This window comes from Microtus pennsylvanicus, chromosome 3 (assembly GCF_037038515.1).
Source record: "Microtus pennsylvanicus isolate mMicPen1 chromosome 3, mMicPen1.hap1, whole genome shotgun sequence".
Classification (NCBI taxonomy): domain Eukaryota; kingdom Metazoa; phylum Chordata; class Mammalia; order Rodentia; family Cricetidae; genus Microtus; species Microtus pennsylvanicus.
Genome location: NC_134581.1, coordinates 62,648,082 through 62,667,982, shown reverse-complemented (window position 1 = coordinate 62,667,982; position 19,901 = coordinate 62,648,082). Strand labels below are relative to the sequence as shown.

At 50.7% G+C, this 19,901-nt stretch overlaps 1 protein-coding gene across 1 annotated transcript in view; it reads right to left on the bottom strand.

Moving 5' to 3' along the window:
- Positions 1-19,220, bottom strand: part of Ccdc33 (coiled-coil domain containing 33) — a 99,112-nt gene extending 79,892 nt beyond the window's left edge. Inside the window, 4 exon segments of the mRNA XM_075967777.1 lie at positions 17,575-17,639; positions 17,642-17,672; positions 17,756-18,084; positions 18,911-19,220. Of these exon segments, the coding sequence (XP_075823892.1) occupies positions 17,575-17,639; positions 17,642-17,672; positions 17,756-18,084; positions 18,911-19,220 (735 nt within the window).
- Positions 19,221-19,901: the final 681 nt, after the last annotated feature.

The window sequence follows — 19,901 nt, the reverse complement described above, 5'->3', positions numbered from 1 at the left end:
TCTGCTCCTCAGGTCCTAGCATCTCATGTACATCCTATGGGACAATGAGGGCTGGGGCCAGACGGAAACCTCCTGCCTCCTAGCACAGGAAAAGGAAATAGCATGGCTTAGCTCTGGGAACATTTGTGAAGGCTGCTTAACTCGATTTTCAGGGCCTTGGCACTGCATGGGTGACCCCCAACAGGAGCCACAACTCCCTTATTCATCCCCAGTTGACCCCCCCGCACCCCAGCCTTTGTCCTGGTATTCCCTTTGCCTGGGCGGCTCTTTCCAGAAGACTCCAAGCCCACATCCCCTGCCATGTCCCTCTCTTGCTGCAGCCTGCATTCCCTGCCTAACAAGTTGTCTCATTAGGAGGTGAGAACAGGGCTTCCCAGCCTTAGACATGCCAGTTTTGCAGACTCCTCCTCTGCCTATGACTGAGGACTGAACTCCCTCCCTTCCCCAACAGGACCCAGCAGGGCCTATCACCATCTGCAGAGGTGTTGATGAAAGTTGCCTGTCCCTCTGCATACTAAGGGAGGGTGGAGGGGAGATACCCTCCCCCTGCATAGTAAGGGTAGGTGTAAGGGAGGGGAGCCCTGCTAGGTGGAGCATTCACAGACCAGGGCCTCCCCTAAGTCAGAGGACTTCCTTCTAGCACACTGTTCTCACTGTGTGCCCTGCCACAGTGCGGTCACCCAGCCCATTTGCTTTCCTGTGTTCTGATGGAGGAGTGACAGCGGCTGGCAAGCCAAGAGACCTGGGTCATAGCACCTCTGTCCCTTCTGAGATGCTCCCTCTCAGAGCCAGTTTCCCTGCACACCAGTGGGAATGTCCAGAATGATTTGTGATTTGACTTTTCTAGGGCTTGGTGTGTCTGAGTTCTGTGAAGTTAGGCTAGGAGAGCTTTGTACTGCCAGATGAACATCTTTGCTGCTATGAGGACACAAGCCTGCCATGGGCACCTTGGGGCCACAGAAGTGAAGGCCCCTCCACATGACAATTATCTGTGGGTTTCCATGGGTCCTTGGCAGCCCTAGAGGCCAGCAGGAGGCCTCTGCCAGGTCCACGGATTTGAGTATCTTCTTTCCCCGTCTCCTCCATGGGGCCCTTTCAGGACAGCCTCCCTGAAAACAGTGGTCACAGAAACACTGCTTGTGCTTCACGTGTGTGCTTCATGTGTGTGCTTGAGGTCAGCTGCTAGGCAGGCACCTCCTGATGAGGCCTGAAGGCATGCAGCCCATGACCATGCTGGGCCTAGGGCCTGGAAGGCTGGGCCCAAGGAGGCCTGTAGGGGGCAGACGCATGATGAGCCTGGACTGCCCCCTTCCCTTTGCCTCTTTCCTACCTTATGGTGTCCTGTCCTTGCATCAGGACCAATGTAATCTGCCTGTCTCTGCCCTGGTTACACTGAAGAATTTGTGGAGGAATATAACTATATATATTAAAACCTAATATAACCATATATATATATATTAACCTAATATAGGTCATATATATGGTTATATGGTGAGGAGGAATTGTGGGTTAAGATGCTCACCCTGGGCAGAGAATCTTTCTCCATGAGAGCAGAACTCCATGCTCATCACAGCCTCTCAGGCCCCATTCTCACTCACCCATGCAGCGCTGTTAAGATACAGAAATCGGCAGACTACAGTCTCACAGACCACAGACAATGGGCTGGTGGTAAGCACAAAGTCTGCCAGTTTCCAAGCAGAGTTTCCTTGGCCACCCTTTAGGGCTCAGGCCCTGGGCAGGCTTGCAAGCTGCTAACCCCAACGTCTTGTCCATCCTTGCAAACAAACTTGTCCTCTACAAACCAACAATAGCCAGCAGATGTCCTTGAGAATCCCAGAAGGCTCACTGCTTGGGACACTATTGGAGGTCTGAGGAAGGAGTGGGGTGTGAGGGGGCGATGGACCCAGCAGCTGACAAGTCAGGCTTCAGGCAGCCCTGCCAGGAAGAGGGAAGAGACAAGACTCACTCCAGCCTGTCTGCTCTTCCAGCAACCTGGGGAGACATGGAACACTAAGAAGCCCATATCTCTCTCCCAGAAGGGTCCATATCTGAAAGCACCCCAGCTGAAGAGGCTGTCCCTCAAGAGGGACGCTGAACTGAGAGGGTCTTGGGACTCTGATATGCCATTTGGGCAAATTATTATGCTCTGGTGGATGTTGGGCTTAAAAAAAATGGTCTCTCAGGCCAGTGAGATGGCAGAAACTCCCACAGCATAAGCCTGACAATGTGAGTCAGATCCCATACACAAAGTCAGATGAGGTGTCATGCATCTGTAATCTTGGCACTGCTGAGATAAGATGGAGCCCAGAAACTCACAGGTCACTACCCTGCCATATTTGATGGGCAGAAACGACAGGAGAGCTCTTGCTTTAGAACATAGTAGGAGAACACCAGTTCCTAAAAGTTATCCTTTGAATTCTGAACACACACACACACACACACACACACACACACACACACTCCACCCACTCACTACCACAGCCACCACCACCACCACCAACAGCAGCAGCAACAACAACAACAAGAAAACCAGAACTTCACAATCCTTCCAGCTTTGATGACCGACGTTACCAGTGGGGATAGCTGGTCAGGCCCCTTCCTACTAAGGAAAAGGACTCAGGATATGAGACCTCTTCCCTCTTTTCATGCTTCTTCATGCAGGCTCCTTTTCTGGGTTACTATGTCTGCCCCTAAGGCTTGCAGCCTCAGGATTGACTGGTGACAGGAAGAAGTCGCAGTGTCTGACGCAGAAGCGCCTTTTTGCACTCTGACCCAGGGCGGTGGTGCAGTTTTCACACTCTGACCTAAGGCTGCGGAGCAACTCAGTGGGAGAGCACATACTGAGCATGTCCAAGGCCCCAGGCTGGATCATCAGCACCACAGACACAAAAAAATATGTTAAAAGTCAGAACTCATAAGAAAGATAATTTATAGGTTTGACTACAGTTTTTAAAAATTCAGGCTGGGGAGAGAGCTTGCAGGTAGAGAGCCTGCCTGGCGTGCACCAGGCCCTTGCATTCAATCTTCAGCAAGGGGAGGGAGGCCTTACAGTATTGATTATAACCAGGCTTGGTGACTCATGCCTGGGATGCTATCTGTCCCTTAGGAAGCAGAGGAAGGAGGATCACCACAACTCTGAAGGCTTCCCTGGTCTGCATATTGAGTTCTGAGCCAGCTAAGACCACATAGTGACATCTTGTACCAGAAAGCAAAGGAAAAGAAAAAAAAGATGGAGAGACAGCTGCATAAATAAAACAATATTTCTAACAAACAAAGAGCACTGAAATTTAGAAATATTACTCCAGTTTTAAAAAAAGCGATGAGCTGAGCAATGGGAAAAGAAGTAAAATGAGCAAGCTGGCTCGGCATGGCTGGGGGGTGAAGGGTCCGCTAGCACAACCTCATTGAGCACCCACTACATAGAAGGCATTCTTCTGAGCACTAGATACATGGTAATAATCAACAAAACCTGAAAACAAACACGAGGAGCAGAATTCAGATCCTAGCACCCACGTAAAAGCTGGGCACATGGCAGCCTGACTCCATGATCCCAGCACTGATAGGGTTGGGGGTGGGGCTATAGAAAGGCATCCTAGTTCTCCGGAGCTCATTGGCCAGCCAGTTTAGCCAATCAGTGAGCTCCAGGTTCAGTGAGAGACCCTGACTCAAAATACAAGGAGCGTTTCAGGGCTCTGGTCCCATCTCCATAGGTTCTTGTTTTCTTCCACAAATCTTCATCGAGCACTTCTCTCTCCTGTGCACTATCTGAGTGCCGGGGGATACATCAGTGGTCAAAACAGGCTGCCCCTCCATCCCTTCTTTGCAGAAAGTCCAGATCTGTGTTCAAGATAAAGGCAAGGATGAGGCAAGAGAAGAGAGAGCCATACAACCAAGGATTGTATGGTGACCAGTGGGCAACATTAGTGGGCTTGCAGACAAGAGCATGCCGAGGTAGCAACCACCTTTGGGAACACTGCGTTTCCTCTCTGAGAGTCTCAGAGAACAGGATATCTAAACCACAGCTCTTTACAGCAGTGACTGAAGTCCAGAGAAAGAGCACCTTTGTCACCATGGGAGAACAAGGACAAGCTCACACAGCTGTGACAGCCGCTGGCCCAGCCTCACCTTTGTCTTTTGCCGTCCCATCCTCTTGGGGGCAGGAGCGCTCACTTAACGGTCTTGGGGGTTAGCATCAGCACCAGGGCTTGGCAGCTGACCCAGGTGCCTTGAGTCTCTGTCGGTTAGCGTGGTCCCATGGGTGCCATACACTGACTTTGGGGTCTGGACTGGGTAGGGGAAATATGAGTGGGTGTATGCAATCTGGATATCTCTCAGAAGTGAGAGATTTTGTGGGTGGAGGTGCTTGGGGGTATTTGGGCCATGGCCAGCTAAGCAGGAAGTTAGGGAATTGATTCCTGGCACCCTCAGGAGGGTGAAGTGGGGTGATCCTTGCTCTGCCCAGTCCTGGGACAGTACAGAGTTTCCCATTCAGCCTGATCACCTAGGCAACACTGTATGACATCACAGGACAGAATCAGTCACACAGATCCACTGCAGCAGGATGGAGTCAGAAGCCATCCTGTCCTTCCTCAGAGCTACCTGGTGTCCCTGTCCTTGCTTTCCTGTTCCTGTCGCCCGATACTGGCTCTCAGTCCCTTGTAGTTCCTCTCACAGCTTAGAGACCCAATCACTGTTCTCAGAGAAGCGGCAATAAAGAGAATAAAAAATAATTCTCTTGAATCAGTAGCCTTCTGGCCTCTGGGTAGAGTCTTTCTTCTGCCTGCTAATAAACACAGGGTTGGGGAGATGGCTCAGTTGGTAAAGTGCTTGCCTTGTAAGCATGAGGACCTGGGTTGAGATCCCTAGCACCTATGTGAAAATCAGGGCATGGCTGCGTGCATCTGGAATCAGCACTGGGAGACAGTGGTAGGTAGATCCTGAACTCGCTGGCCGTCCCAGCCAGTGACTGAGGCCCTGATACAATGGAAAAAACCCACATCTGGCCTGGAACTGAGGTGCCTCTCATTTGCACCCCAGATCTTTTCTTCTTTTTCCACTCTGCTCTGTGCTTCAGTAGGTGATCCTTGGCCATAACCACGCTGGGCTTCCCCGAGGTGCCTGCAGGGATCTGGGGAACTTCATCCAGGCATCCAAGGGCACCCAGGCTGCTGTCCTGGGAAGCTGCCCTTTGGGCTGAGTTCATGTTCCTAACTCTTGCCCATCAATCCTGGGGTCACGAGGTTGCTTGATATGACACCTCCTTCTAGTTCCTCTTAAACCTGAGGCAGCTGCTACGTGAACCATTCCTGTAGGCCTGTGCTCGTCCCTGACATCCTCTAATTACCTTGTCATCATCCTCTCCCTGGCACCTTTGTACACCCCAGCATTTAACGAACACATACTGAGTGGGGGCTCTTGCCAGCTTCTTTATGTGACTGCCTCAGTTAAGCCTCACAGTATGATCTTCAGAAACAACCTTTGTCCTTCTCTTCGTCAAATGAGGAGCAGGTGCTCTGAGGAAACCGACGGGCTGGAATTTGAATCCAGGGCTGCTGGTTGGGAAGTCTGTGAGCATGGTCAGCAAGCCTGGCGGCCTCTCCCTTCCATTTGGGAGAAGGAGTTTGCATTTTCCTTACTTCTCTTTCAGGATAACATGGACAGGGTTAAGACCAGACACGAATGTCTGTGGGTTGTTTTTGTTGTTATTGTTGTGTGCTGGGGATTGACCCTGGGTTATGGTAGGCAAGCCCTCTGCTATTGACCTTTTGAATGGACAAACAGATGGCTCAGTGACTGTACAGCTACTGGCATCACAGAGGATCAAGCTGGCATGTCTTGGAGGCTCACCTGAATAGTGGCATGGCATCTGAAGGCGGCCACTGCTACCCAACGCTAACAGATACCTTGTCCCTGCCTCCAGCTGGGAGGCTCAGGACATCTGAGCTGTGGCCAGTAGTATTAATGCAGCCCTGGTCCATTTTTGGTCAAGCCCTGTGGATGCAGGTTGCGTGACAAGACCTATTGGCCATGCTGGCCACAGTTAGCAGTGGAGGGCCAAGGAGGCTACTCCTGTCTCCTGTCAGTTTCTCAGTATGCAAAGGAAACCTCAGTAAATGGTAACTGGGAGCCGGGCGGTGGTGGCGCACGCCTTTAATCCCAGCACTTGGGAGGCAGAGGCAGGCGGATCTCTGTGAGTTCGAGACCAGCCTGGTCTACAAGAGCTAGTTCCAGGACAGGCTCCAAAACCACAGAGAAACCCTGTCTCGAAAAACCAAAAAAAAAAAAAAATGGTAACTGGGTTGAACTGGTGTGTTCATGTCTTGGTCCAGGCCATTTCTGTGATAGTTTCTATGACTGAGTCTTGTGGTCCCTTGTTCCAGTGGCCGCTAGACCCCAGGACAATTAGACCAAACACCAGCAAGTAAGCAGGAGAGATGTTAGCCACAAAATACACGACATCTTGGAATCTGTGGGGCCCACCTTTAGCCCTGGTTTTCTGTAGTCACTTTGAACTTAGCAACCCCAGTGTCCTCATCAGCTAAGTAGCTGTGCTGGTTGACTCCACGCAGAGGGACAGAGAGTGTTAGACAAGACAACGGGGGCCAGGAGGAACTGGGCAGCCCAGAGAAGGGTTCCCTCTCATGTCTACCAGTTTGTGTGATGGAGAGCACCCACGGCCCTGGCTTTGTCTCCAGCAAATACAGGGCTGACCTCAAAGAGAGTGGTATTCACGTTGGGGGCTTCCATCTGCTTAGCAGGCAGGTTGATTGATTGCCCTATTGGAAGATTCTTCTCAGTGTTGAGTAACCAGAGCGCCCATCTAAGGCAGCTCAGGTCCCACTGCCAACTCATAAATCACTTTGCTAAAGATGCAGCGTGGCTTTTGAACATTTTTCTTTGAAGAGAATCGATAACTCGTTAACAAGCGATTGAATAAAGGGTAAGCGAGAAAGCTACCCACTATTGCCTTCCATTAGGAAGGGGCAGAGGTGGCAGGTGCCCGGCCAAGGTGGGGGCGTCTGATCAGCGGAAGGCTGTGGGTCGGCCAGTATTCGGCATGTTTCTGTGTCCGTTCAGCCTCACCTCTTCCACCAGTCTGGCCTGTATGCCCTGAGAATATCCTCCTCTCCTCTGTCCAGTACTATTTCATACCTATCCTCCAGGCACCCCTGAGCAGGCAATGGTCTCTTCAGCCTTGGGGAATATATATATATATATATATATATATATATATATATATATATATATATATATATATACTGCTCTGTCTGTCTGGTAGTCCTTCCCCAGCTGAAGTCGCAGACAGTTATCCACCACCAATTCTTCCCTGAAACCTGACCCCACGCCCTTTCCCACATACCTGCAACCCATAAACCTGCCCTACAGAGCTCATGACCCAAAGTCTGTATTGGGTAGGTGCTTGGTGAGTGAGGAGTGACGTCAGCATTGAAGACTTTTCTCCCCTCTTTTGCGTTAGCCTGGGAGAATGATGTCTGTTTCTCTAGTGTGGTATCCTTTGGTGCCTCTCTCCCCACAGGAGTGGATAGATAGCATCTGCAAATCTCAGAAAAATGACTACCATTTAGTGGATACCTAGAAGGTCACAGAATAGTTCTATGCACTTTGTATAGATTAATCCTCTCTATAGTTCCTATTGGTTTACTGTTGTTTTGAGACAAGTCTTTGCTATGTAGCCCTGGCTGGCCTAGAACTCCCTATATAGTCCAGGCTGGCCTTGAACTTGTGGTGCTTCTATTGCCTTTGCTCTCTGAGTGCTGGGATTACAGGTGTGTGCCGCCATGCCTGGTTCTGTAGTTCTCATTTTAAAGACAAGAGAATTAGGGCTCAGAATATAGTTCAATTGGTAGAGTGTTCACTTAGCCTTTACAATGCTGTTCCCAGCACTGCATAAAACTGGGTATGGTGACACATGACTGTAATCCCAGCACGTAGGAGGTAGAGCCAAGGAGGATAAGAAGTTCAAAGTCATCCTTGGCTATACGGCATGCTTAAGCCTAGGCTGAGTTCCATGTTAAGAGGAGGAGGAGGAAAAGGAAGGGGTGGAGGGAAAGGAAAAGGAGGAAGAGGAGGAGGAGGTTGAGAATATTGAAGCCACGCTGAAGAATTTGTGTTCATCCTCCCTTACTGAAGTGCTAAATATAGGTGACCTGGAAATAGTGGGGTGTTAAAGCGCAGAGTACCCACCTCAGGACAATTTTAAGGCTGGCACTGCAGTCAGGATAATAACAGAAGGTCTGAGGAGCTCCAGTTACAGGGAGCTGCTAAGTCAGGCAGCCTGGGCCTGGACTGGCTCTCTCTCTCTCGGACCTCCAGCTCAGTACTGGCTACTCCTGCCCATGTTGCCTGCAGCCTCCACTAGAGAGCAGAGCCTTTGGCCCTAATCTCATTTGAAGCCATGAAATCACATTTGCAGTGTGTTAATGCAGCATGGGGCTGGCCCAGCTGTCTTGTCTCCTGGCAGAGAGAGGAGCCTAGAAAGCCATCTCTCTGGGAGGGAAGTCTCTTCAGGAACACCAGGAGACAGAAAGCAATTATGTTCTAAGAGGAAGATTAAAATAATATCCGCGCTCGCCACGCTCACCCGAGAGTCTCAGCACCATTCTGCCTGCAATGACTTGCGGCAGGCTTTCTGAGGGGGGGAGGGGGGACGCCATGACTAGGCCCTCATTGCCCCCAGCTTACCACCTCCCCAGGAGTCTCCAAGTCCCCCAGAGAAACCACTATCTCCCAAGCCCCACATCTTTGCCCTGCTGTCCTCTGCCTAGGCTATAGCCTCCAGCCTTGTCTCAGGATCCTAGCTTCCTGAGCTCTTGCTGTGTGCTCCTGTGTGCTTCACAGCTGGTCTGCTCTACTGGCAGGATGTCTTTCCCCAGTCCTTATGGCCCCGGGAATGGGGTTGTAGCACAGGTGAAGCCCCACAGCTGAAGGCTGGCAGAACTAGAACTTTCATTACCTCCTTTCCTGCTTTACTGACCTGACTCAGAGCAGTCTGCCTCCATATATATGGGTTCTATGTCCACTGATTCAATTATCTTTGGATTAAAAATACATTAAATGTATATTATTTAATTATATATTTTAAAATATATTAAATACCTTTGGAAAAAAAGAGTTTCTAGGGTTGGTATGCTTGGTATACTTGAGGACTGGTTTTGATCTCTGGCTCCTTGAGAACAATACAAGAAAGTTGCATCTGAACTGGATGTATAGAAGTTTTGAGTCTCCAAACGACACAGTACAACTCTCTACATTGTACCTGCATTGCGTTAGGTACTATAGGAAATCTAGAGATGAATTAAAGTGTAGAGAAAAAAACCAAGTGCAGCTACATACTCCTGTAACCCAAACAATTAGGAGGCAGAGACAGGAGGATCACAAGGTTGAGGCCAGTCTGGGATGTCTAGTAAGACCTTATCTCTTAATAATGATGATGATGATGATGATGGTGATGATTATGATGACAGAAAGATTGTATAGGTTCTAGGCAAACACCATGCCATTTTATATAAAGAACTTGGGCATCTACAGATTTGGACTTTTGAGGGGTCCTTGGAACCAATTCTCAGGACACTAAGGGCAACAGTATCATCTTCTCTTATGTTTCTTTAACTTTCCCAGAGGGAGCCAGTTTGTGTCCCCTCCTGTACCAGATAGCTTTGTAATCTCACTATGCTGCTCTTGTCTTCCTGAGAGTTCCTAGAGGCCAGACCTGGCTCAGAATCAGGGATCAGCAAAGCCTTCCTCCTGTAGGTGGCAGCCTTCAGGGCTGAATCCAGGCGATCTTCCAAATTGTCTATTTTTTGAGGAGTTTAGGAGCGCCTGTTTCCTCCAAGAAGCCTTCCTGGACTGCAGGGAAGCCAGCATGTCACTTGAATTTTACAACTATCTTGTGAGGGAGTCATTGTGGCCCTTCTACAGATGAGGAAACAGTCAGGAAGTGGCGTGACTCGCTAGGAACAGTAGGGGGCAGTGAATCGGAACTCAAGCCTGACTCTAAAGTCTGGCAGTGGGCCTTTGTTGGTGTAAACACACCAACGTTCTTCAGGCAGCATATCGGAGGGCATACTCATGTGCTGGGAATTTTTATGCACGTTTCTACTAAGTCTCATTGAGCCAGTTCTAGTGAGCCCCAAGGTTGGTCCTGAACTCTGCACACTGACAACCCCAACTTTGCTCTCAAACCACTCAGTGCCCCTCACTGTGCGGGTCAGCTGAACTCTGGGTAACCTGTTTTAGCTGCTTTTGGTATGATATATCGTATAGTATCATATATCATATCACTCATATCATATCATATCATATCATATCATATCATATCATATGATGCCATCAGGAACAAACTACTTCCTCATGATCCTGTCCCAGGGGCCAAGAAAGTGAAGCATTAGGGCCCCCTTCTAGAGGACTGAGGAAGAGCTTGCAAATTGTGAGTCTGCCTGGGCATGGGTGTAGCTGATCATCACCTCACCCCTCCCCTGGTGCTAACTGCTAGAGCAGAAAGTCTGGAACACGCTGTGAAGAGCAGGATTCCAGCTTGGCCTTTGCTGCTGACTCTGCGGGACCTTGCCTCCTCCGGGGCTTAGCTCCCCACTACAGAAAGTGAATGCTGTCAAGGCCACCCTACCCACTTTCTAAGACCAAGGTGATGCGCTAACGCAGGGGTTCTCAACCTGTGGGTTGCAACCCCTTGGATTGAATGCTTTGATGGGGGTCGCATATCAGATATTCTGCAGGTCAGATATTCACATTATGATTCATAACAGTAGCAAAATTATAGTTATGAAGTAGCAACAAAATAATTTTATGGTTGGAGTCACCTACTACATGAAGAACTGTATTAAAGGGTCACAGCATAAGGAAGGTTGAGAACCATTGCTCTAATGGGCTTGGTGGATCCCAGTGAAGTATGAGTTCTGCCTTTGTCAGTTTGTCTCAGAGTAGCCTCCAAGACAGAAATCCCAGAGCCCATGGAGATGCCGCCTCCTCTTCATCCCCTTAGCATCCCTGTAGTTGTTTCCTGATTTCGCCCTATCAGCTAATCCCCTGCCCAGCTCCATATCCTGCCTCGACATTGTGCTTTTTCTGAGCATTCAGTTAGAACCCTCTCTCTTCTGCCCTATCTGTCCTTGAGGCAAGGCTCGACTATCTCCCTGATGTCTGTAAGGAGGGCTTTCCACTGTCCAAGCCACACACCCTTCTCATCGACAGGTACCACAGTACCTATTGTTCGGTGAGGATTATGAGGCCCAAGGAGGTCAGTGGTCCTCCTTCTGAGTTATAACTTAGTCTGCTCCTTGGGAGAAGGAAAGAATGATGGATGGGTGGATGGATGGATGGATGGATGGATGGGTGGGTGGATGAATGAATATCTCCTTCTGTCAAATAAGGTTGGACCACAGTAACCCAAGGCAGGCTGTAGAAGCCAAATGGAGGAGGGGCACCCATATGCATGCTCCATTTATCCTGGAAAAGGACTGTTCTCTGCTGGCCTGGGCCTCTACTGACCCTGAGACTTTGCAAACCCCACCTAGGCTGAGGGTGGCAGTACTGACCCCTGCCTGGGAGGCCAACCCTCACTGAGTCCAACGCAGCCAGGCTTTCCTTGTTTCCTTGTTGCCTGCCCCCATCTCTGTCAGAGTCATATTAAATACCAGTTTCACACAGCGCTTTAATCTCACCTCATACATCACACATGTCATGCCCCCAAGTCTCTTAGTCACTGGGGAGGGATTGTTTGGGGGAATTTGTACAGAGATGAGGCCAGGAGGTATGGGTCTAGATGTGGAGGCATGTGTGTGTGCTTTCCATGTGTGTGCTTCTTGTAAACTTGTCTCTGTAAGAGATGAGGTGTGTTTTTGCATACATGTAAACACTGTGTGCATGTATGTGTGTTCCTGTGAGCCTAAACATCTGTGAAAGTGACTGGGGGAGATGACAGGCGGGCCCACACTTCCCTAGAGTTGCTGCTTAAGAGGAGTTCAGAAGCAGGTACCCCCTTCCTCTCAATCTCCCCCAAATCATATCTCTCTCTCTCTCTCTCTCTCTCTCTCTCTCTCTCTCTCTCTCTCTCTCTCTCTCTCTCTCTCCCTCTCTCTCTCTCTCTCTCCCTCTCCCTCTCTCTGGCATCCAGGAGGTGTGAGTCAGCACCAGTCCTTGTTGGTGGGAGAGGGGAGAGGCTGCGAGGAGGCGGGCCAGCAGGGCCATCTGCTCTGCTCTGTTCCCTCACAAAAATCTGCTAAGGGAGCTAGTTCCCAGACTAGCACCCAGACTGGCCCTCCCCACCCTGCAGTCTTGTTTCTGACCCAGGAATTGTGAGACTCACAAGTTCATAGCATCCCTCTTTGGGGAGACTGACCTGGCTAGAAGGAGTTACCTTGTTTTCTAGGTGTGGCAATGGAAGCCTGTACTATCTGCTTGTTCAACCCAGATTTCCCCGCGAGGTCCTTAGTGGAACAGCAAGTTTTCATTAAAATGCCTCTGCTTGGTGTACTGGATTGTATGCTACTTCAGTATCACTTACAGCTTCCCAGCAATAGCAGACACAGGAGTTGTTCGCACCCATTTCACAGGTGGGGAAGTGGAGGCTGAGAAAGTCCTGTAACTTGTACAAGGTCAAGATGCTGCTAGATAAACCAGGTCATCCTGACCCACATGCCTTCCTGTCATGGAAAACTGACTGCTCTGTCCACTCACCTGACAGATGGGGGCCTCCAATGCAGGACTCCAGGCCTACAGAGACAGCTTGATGATCAGGCAGGGTGGAGGCAGAGGCACAGGCTTGTGTGGGGACATAAATACGGGGGCCCCTACAACTGATGTGTCTTTGAGTCTCATCCGGGATAACCACTCTGGGTGGGACCCCTTGGTCCTCCCTAGAGGATTCTTTGAATAGGAAATATTTCATTGCAGGTGGCCAACCGTCATGGGAAGAGTCAGACACTGGCTCCTCCCCTTTGTGTGTGTGTGTGTGTGTGTGTGTTGGGGGAGGGATTGGAGGTGCTTTCTGCCCCATCCTCCCCAGGGCCAGGACTGGCTACTCTGCTCCTCTGCCAGCCGCAGCTCACTACCATAGTGACAGGCTACACTCCTCCCTGTGGGTGACAGCACTCTCTGAGCACGCCTTGACAGTGTCTTTGTTCCTCGGAAATAAAAGAAAATCGAGCTACAAAGGGAAACCTCAGGTAGCTTTTAGCAGGTCTCAGCTGCCTGGGGCAGAGTGTGTTTAAGCTGGAGGCACTTGTCACGGGAGCTGGAGGGGAGCGCCTCAGACCCCGCCCAGTCCCTACGTGGTAAGACGGGTGGGAGGGTGGAAGTCCCCTGATCACGTTTACTTAAGAAAAAAGTGCTTTCAAATAATGGCAGAGGAGGAAAAAAAAATCAATGGAAATTGATAGAGAATGTAAAACAGGGTTTCGTGTGTGTGTGTGTGTGTGTGTGTGTGTGTGTGTGTGTGTGTGTGTGTGAGAGAGAGAGAGAGAGAGAGAGAGAGAGAGAGAGAGAGAGAGAGAAGCATTTGTCAGGACCAAAACTGACCTGCTTGGGGCCCCAGGCCCAGGAAGGTGGGGGCTGGGAGTCAATCCCTGGCACGTGCCTGTCGAAGGACGCTGGTGGTTGAGGGGGGAGGGGTGGCAGCTGAGTCTCTAACTCGAGTTAAGAGAGAGATTAATATATTCAATCTGCTCCAGGGTAATTGAGGGAACAATTGGAGTGTTTTTCTAAAGCCCATAAAACTGCCTCATTTGCAAGAAAGAGCCGCCTTGCTGCAGCCCGCAGATTTGATGGAGGCAGAAGAGGCAGAGAAGGGCCAACTTTGGGATCCTAGTCCAGGGCAGCCGCATCAGCCAGGCAAGGGACTGGCAGTCCAGTTCTAACCTGCTCTCTCCTGCTGGACCTCCTCTGGCTCTTTTTGTAGTCTCGGCATTGTTTTCCCAAACCTGTGAAATGGGCCACAGCACTCCTGTCTACCAGGAGCGTGGCAGGTGGAAAGTGGGCTGACACTGAGGGACAGGACAGGGGCGCGAACAAGGAGGTGCCCAGGTCTCCCTCCCCACCCTTCCAGGCCAGCCCCCTGAGAGTGAATGGGCAGTAAAGAGTGGAGTTAATGAAATCCACATCGCGTGCCTCTCCCGCTTGAACCACTCCAGTCTCCAGGGCAATGGGAAAAGCACAGGCAATAGCCAGCAATAAAAGGCATAATGAATTTAAAAGTGGCTCAGAGACGGAGAGCGAAGACTGGCAGGGCTCTGGCCTGAAGCTGGAGGGTTCCTGGGGTAGCAAAAGTGTTGGCCTGCAGCTCTAAGCCAGAATCAGGACTAGGAACAAGCAGGCTGAATGGGGGAGGGGGCGAGGAGAGGGAGGGAACAAAGGGAAAGGAAAGGCGGCCCCACCTAGGTGTGGGGAACAGAGGGTAGAGGTGAGGTTAGGCAAGCCACTCCGCTGGCTGCTCGGTTCTCCTCCACTTCCCCTTAACAAAAGCCCCCAGCTTGTTAGTGCTGGAGCCACCGTCAGAATCCACAGGCTTACAGCCAGGTGTTTAGCATTTGGTGATTGCTTTATTAGTTTTCTTCTTTCTTCCTTTCTCTGTTTCTCCGGGGCAAATAATAATAATAATAAAATAAAAAGGTGTTTTAAATGGAAGAAATAAAAAAAAATTGAAAGCGTCTTTTAAAAGTCTCCAGGGAAACAGAATCATTTCCTCGGAACAAAACTGCGATTGTCTGGGAGCCACAACTGCGGTGAGGGCCCCCATCACACCCTCCTCCCTATTCCTCGGGAACCACAGGGCCTTGCAGGAGGAAATTGAGGTTTTCAATGGCAGGCATCCCCAAGGTGGCCCCCGGAGCTACTAGCAAGGAATTAAACTCATGTTTCCAGGAACTCCATCCCTGGGAATCTCCCACTTCAACAGCCCTCTTCAACAGCCCTGCCTGTGGGAAGATGTCCCTGAACTTTCAGGATGTGATGGCCTTTGAGGGAAGGGAAGTCCTTTTCCTTTTCTCCCATCTGAGAGGCATAATTTTGGGGAATTGGTTGGAGCTCAGACTTGCCTGCACTTTCTACCTCCCCCCCCCCCCGCCAGAGTCTCCAGTGCCTAGCACTGTGTAGGCCACCTACCTCCTTTCTGATCACTGCCCCAGGGATAGTACCAGGTGTAGTACTAGGTGTGGGCAGGCATCTAAGGATGCCCCTGTGTCCGGGAAGGGTGACAGCCAGTGGCTGCAGAGAACCTGAGGTAGCTTCTGCCTGTGTGCTCCTAGGGTCCTTCTTTGTGAGTTAGGACAGCCCCGAAGGACCTCCATCCTGAGTCTCTGACTGTCCCTGTTAGAAATATTCATGGGAACAGCTCCTGCTAACCGCCCCCACCTCCGTGAAAATATTAGCTCAGAGCAACTGTATTTGGTGCAGCCTGTTAGAACCAAGCACTGGTGTGCCGTGGCCAGGATGCAGAAGGATTCAGACTCAGTCAGCAGACATTCACACTGAGCCCTGGTCTTGTTCACACGCGGAGTCCTGCCTGTCACTGCAACCCAGTCAGATGTCAGTCTGCCCTTCGCCCCATTGTTCTATTGCCCTCGCCCCATGACCTTCGTCTGTTGTGTCTCGGGAAAAATGGCACATGCTATGTAAAGGAAAAAAAAACACACACACTCATAAAAGTAGAGTTCTAAATTAAATAGATTGTTGAGACACCTGGTCCCAACAGGGCTGAGGATAGTTTGGAAGCAATGACATCCATGCTGGAAAACTTCCTGGAGGAAATGGTTTTGAACTGAAGCTTCTGTTCCTAGACCTGAACTGAATTTTGCTGAAGTTGCTCTGGAACCCCCAAATGAAATTCTTTGTTGCTCCTTCTATTTCTCCTATTTCGCCTGTGTTTCTCCAGTTCCCTGGACTGTCAACCAGAAAGCCAAGGGAAGCCTCCCTCTCCCTGGCACAGTCCCCCATTCCTTAAGCAATCCTCTTATCTGGCGTCCTTGCCCCTCTTCACGGGGCAGGGAGGCAGCATGACCATAAGGATCCCTATGGTTCTAGCCCCGGGTCCAAAGAAATACTGAGCCCCTCTGGCCACCAAGTGACAACAGGGACAGGAGCCTGCCTTCGGTAGGCTGAGCTGCTGGGTCGAGTCTGTCTAACTACAAGCCTGTACCGTTCATGAGGAACCCTCCATTGTCTGTGGGCTCCAGCACTGTCATCAGGGCTGTGATTGCTGACCCCCCACCCCCACCTAAGGGGAGCGATTTTCCTCTCCCTTGAAAGCTATTTTCTTGTCTTGGTAGAAGCAGACATCTGACACTTTAAGAGGGAGTGTGGCGCAGAGATGATGGCTTTAAATAACAGAAATTAGAGCTGCCGAGGTCGAGGCAGCCATCTCGCCAGCCCCTCCCCCCAGCAGTCCCAACCTCTTTCACCCCCATTTCACAGCGTAGCCTGAATGCCCTGTCCAAGCAGCTCAGGCTGTCAGGACAAAGAGCAGGGACAGCTTGTTCCAGGGTTCTGAGCCTCCTCCCTTGATAATAGCGGTAGACAGAGGGGCAGGGCCCTAGGCCCTGGACACAGGAAGCTTTCAGACTCACCTCGGCTACCCATCTCATTTCTCAATGGAACAGAATGGAGCTGAGCACAGACAGGGTCGGGAAGGTCTGTTAATTGATTCAGAAATGAATGGACAGAAATTAGAGTGGGCCACATTAGTAGGCTAGGGAGGCCTGGGCAAGAACAGCTGTTCCTGGGTCCCTGTCACATGCTTCCTGCTTATTTTACCTAAACTCCCCTCTTTACAGACCCCCCCTCCTGTGCCCCCCTTTTTGCCTTCAGAATTGAATACCCACCTCTGCTCTCTGAGTTTCAGTTCCTCCCACATCTTCCCCAATTGGGCTTCTCCACAACACAGTCTACCTCCTGGGCCTACTCAGTGTCAGCCTAGATTGTGCTCGAGAGACAGGGGCAAGACAGAGAAAGAGATACATATAGAGACAGAGACAGACAGACACACAGACAGAGGGAGAGAGAGCGGGAGGACTATGCCTTTGAGTATCTTCAGTTAGTCCCTCTGCCAGCTGAACCATTCCCTTCTCTTTGCTAGCTTATCCTGGAACCTTCTCCCCTAAGCCTCAAATTGCCACCCCTACACCTCACCCACCTTGTGTGGATCCAACACAGCCAGGAGTAAATAGATACACGAGGAGAAGGAACAGACTCCTTCCAAAGGACACACCTGAGAATGCCTTTTCTGGCCCTACACTTCCTCTTTAGAGCCGTCCTGCCAGCCTTGAGCACCGCGGGCGGGCGACACCCATATTGTATCCAACCATATTGTATCTAGTGACACTCTGCTTAGGGGCTGACCTAGCCATGGATGCCACATGCTACTGCATTCCGAGATTCCCAATAAATGTTGAAATTTAGTGGAATCCAGAATCCTGGGTGTGTTTTCTCCACCTGTGAAATGAACCACTGCTTGCTTGCTCTGTGGATTCTCTTCTGGGCATGAGGCCTGGATGCAGAACTTGGCCACAGTGGGAGACCTTCCACAAAAGGGCTAGCACCCCTCGCCTGAGCCCGATGCCTCCAGGGTCCTGGTTCCCAGCTAAGCCCTTCCTGGTCACTATTGGAGCTGGATGAGCCTTGTCACTCATGACCTCCCTGGAAGTCTGCTGAGGATGTAGGAGATTGAGGTCGGGGACTGTATGGCTGTAGACAGCTGTGTCCTGAGCAGGTACCCAAGTGTACCCACCTGTAGTTCTGGCTGGCTGGGCTCCACGAGGCGGCTTGAGACAGAGGACCCAGGGGCTCGGTGCGCGTGGAAGGCGACACTGTAGGTCAGGCCTCCACAGTGGCGGGCTGTGGGGTCCTCACTAGCTCGGAGAAGAGCCAGCTTGCCACAGTAGCGGTACAGGTCCTCGTGCTCCTGGGCTGTGAGGTTCATTCGGGGCTCATCTGGTCGTGGGTAGATTGGGAAGATAGCCTCACCCACCCTCCGGGCCACCTGTCCTGAGGGTCCATCCAGCCTCAGTGCCTCTACACGCAGATGTGCGTCATTCTGCCCATCATTCTTGCAGAATCCTGGGTGGAGAACATGGGGTCGGATATGGTCTCCAGGGTCTCTGTCCTTCTACCAGGGAGGAAGAAGGACATCCAGGGCCCTGGGGCAAATTTTGAGCCGAACCCAAGTGTGCTTGCCTAAGATTTCTCTTATGGGCAGCCCCTCTCAGGCTTCACCCAAGGCTCCTTCCCTTTTCCCATGCCTCGTGTGAGCCCACCAGAGTGAAGAAGGAAAGGCTTACACCTATGGGAACCATTCTGGGTCCTGACACCACTCTGGACCAGGGAAGAGTTTGGCCAGTGCCTGATTTCTAGCCAACCATAGTCTTCTACTTCCACCAGGAAGCCTGCCTGGGTAGCTCTCATTCTAAGTCTGGATCTTCTAAATCACTTAGCCATTTTTGACTTAAGATTTTTGCCTCTTTGCACCCAGTCTGGAAGGCCCCAGAAGGCAAGACCAGGGTCTCCTATCCATCCAGGTCTGTCCATTCTCCATTCCTATAACCAGCGGGTGCTTAGGGGACTTCTAGCATTATTCCATATAATGTTCACTGCTTACGACTGGCTCTAAACATGCTTTGGGCTTGCTTCTTTCGAATTCATACATCCCCTTTAGTTCTTCTTCACCCCTGCCCCCTGTGAGAACAGTGTCAGCACCCCCATGTTACAGTCAAGGAAGCAGGGACTTTGTCCAAGGTCACACAGTCACATAGGCAGAGCTTGGACGTCTGTCTAGAACTCTGCCCATGGCTCTCCCAGTTCCCTTTGATTTCCCAGGGCTCTGACGAGGTCTAGGGCAGAAGTCCCAAGGACCCTCCTTCCCCACAACCCCGACTCCTCTTTGTACCTTTGGGCAAAGTAAAGACAAATTTGTTCCTAGTGAAGGTGAGGCTCTGCTCAGGATCCTGCTGCTCAATGACCTCAGTGACAGCAGAGCAGGCTGGGACGGGGTCCCCATCATTGACACGCAACTGCACTCCAGCCCCAGAGCCTGCCTGCAGTGGATTCTCAGCTGACAGCCTCAGGGCATATCTGCCCTCCTCATTAAATCCCACACTCAAGACCTCAAACTCCAGGTCCAGTGTCATCTCTTCTGCCTTTAGCCTTGGGCTCAGCAGGGATGCAGGCAGATGGCGATCAGAACCTCTGAAGGCCATGGCTTCTCCAAGCCGAGCTCTGTCCTCTCCTGCTCACAGTTCCATCCCAGTGTGGAGCAGATAGATTGGGCATTTGGGGCCACACCTCACCCTTCTCTGTTTGTTTGAGAAGGATCCAGGCAACAAGCCAGGAAACCGAGTCTGAACTGGGGAACAAAAGTAGCAATTCATTCTTCCTATTTAGTGTTTGATCTTTGAGCAAATATTTATTGAGAGCCTACTGTATGTGAGGTGCTGTTTTCAGCATTTTGAACATAGCAGCGAACCAAACACACATTCCTGACCCCCTCCCCCCAAAACCTGTCTTCTAGTGAAGACAGTAGGTAGAGAAGACAAAGATAAACATGAATTATGGAGACAAATGACCAGGGCTAGCTCAGCCAGTTAATTACTTGCTGTATATGCATGAGAACCTAGGTTTGATTCCCAGAACCCATGTAAGCTGGGAATGGAGGCTCATGTTTATCATCTCAGCGCTGGGAAGGTCTAGTTAGGTAGATTCCTGGAGCCGGCCTGTCACTCTAGAAGAATCAGTGAGCTCCTGTCTCAAAAAAGTAAAAGGTTCCTGAGGAATAATGCCCAAGGTTTATGGCTGGCTTCTACAGGTGTGCCTGTATGTACATGTGTGCTCATAAACATATACATTCTTACACCTATACACAGTCTATGTACAAATGTATG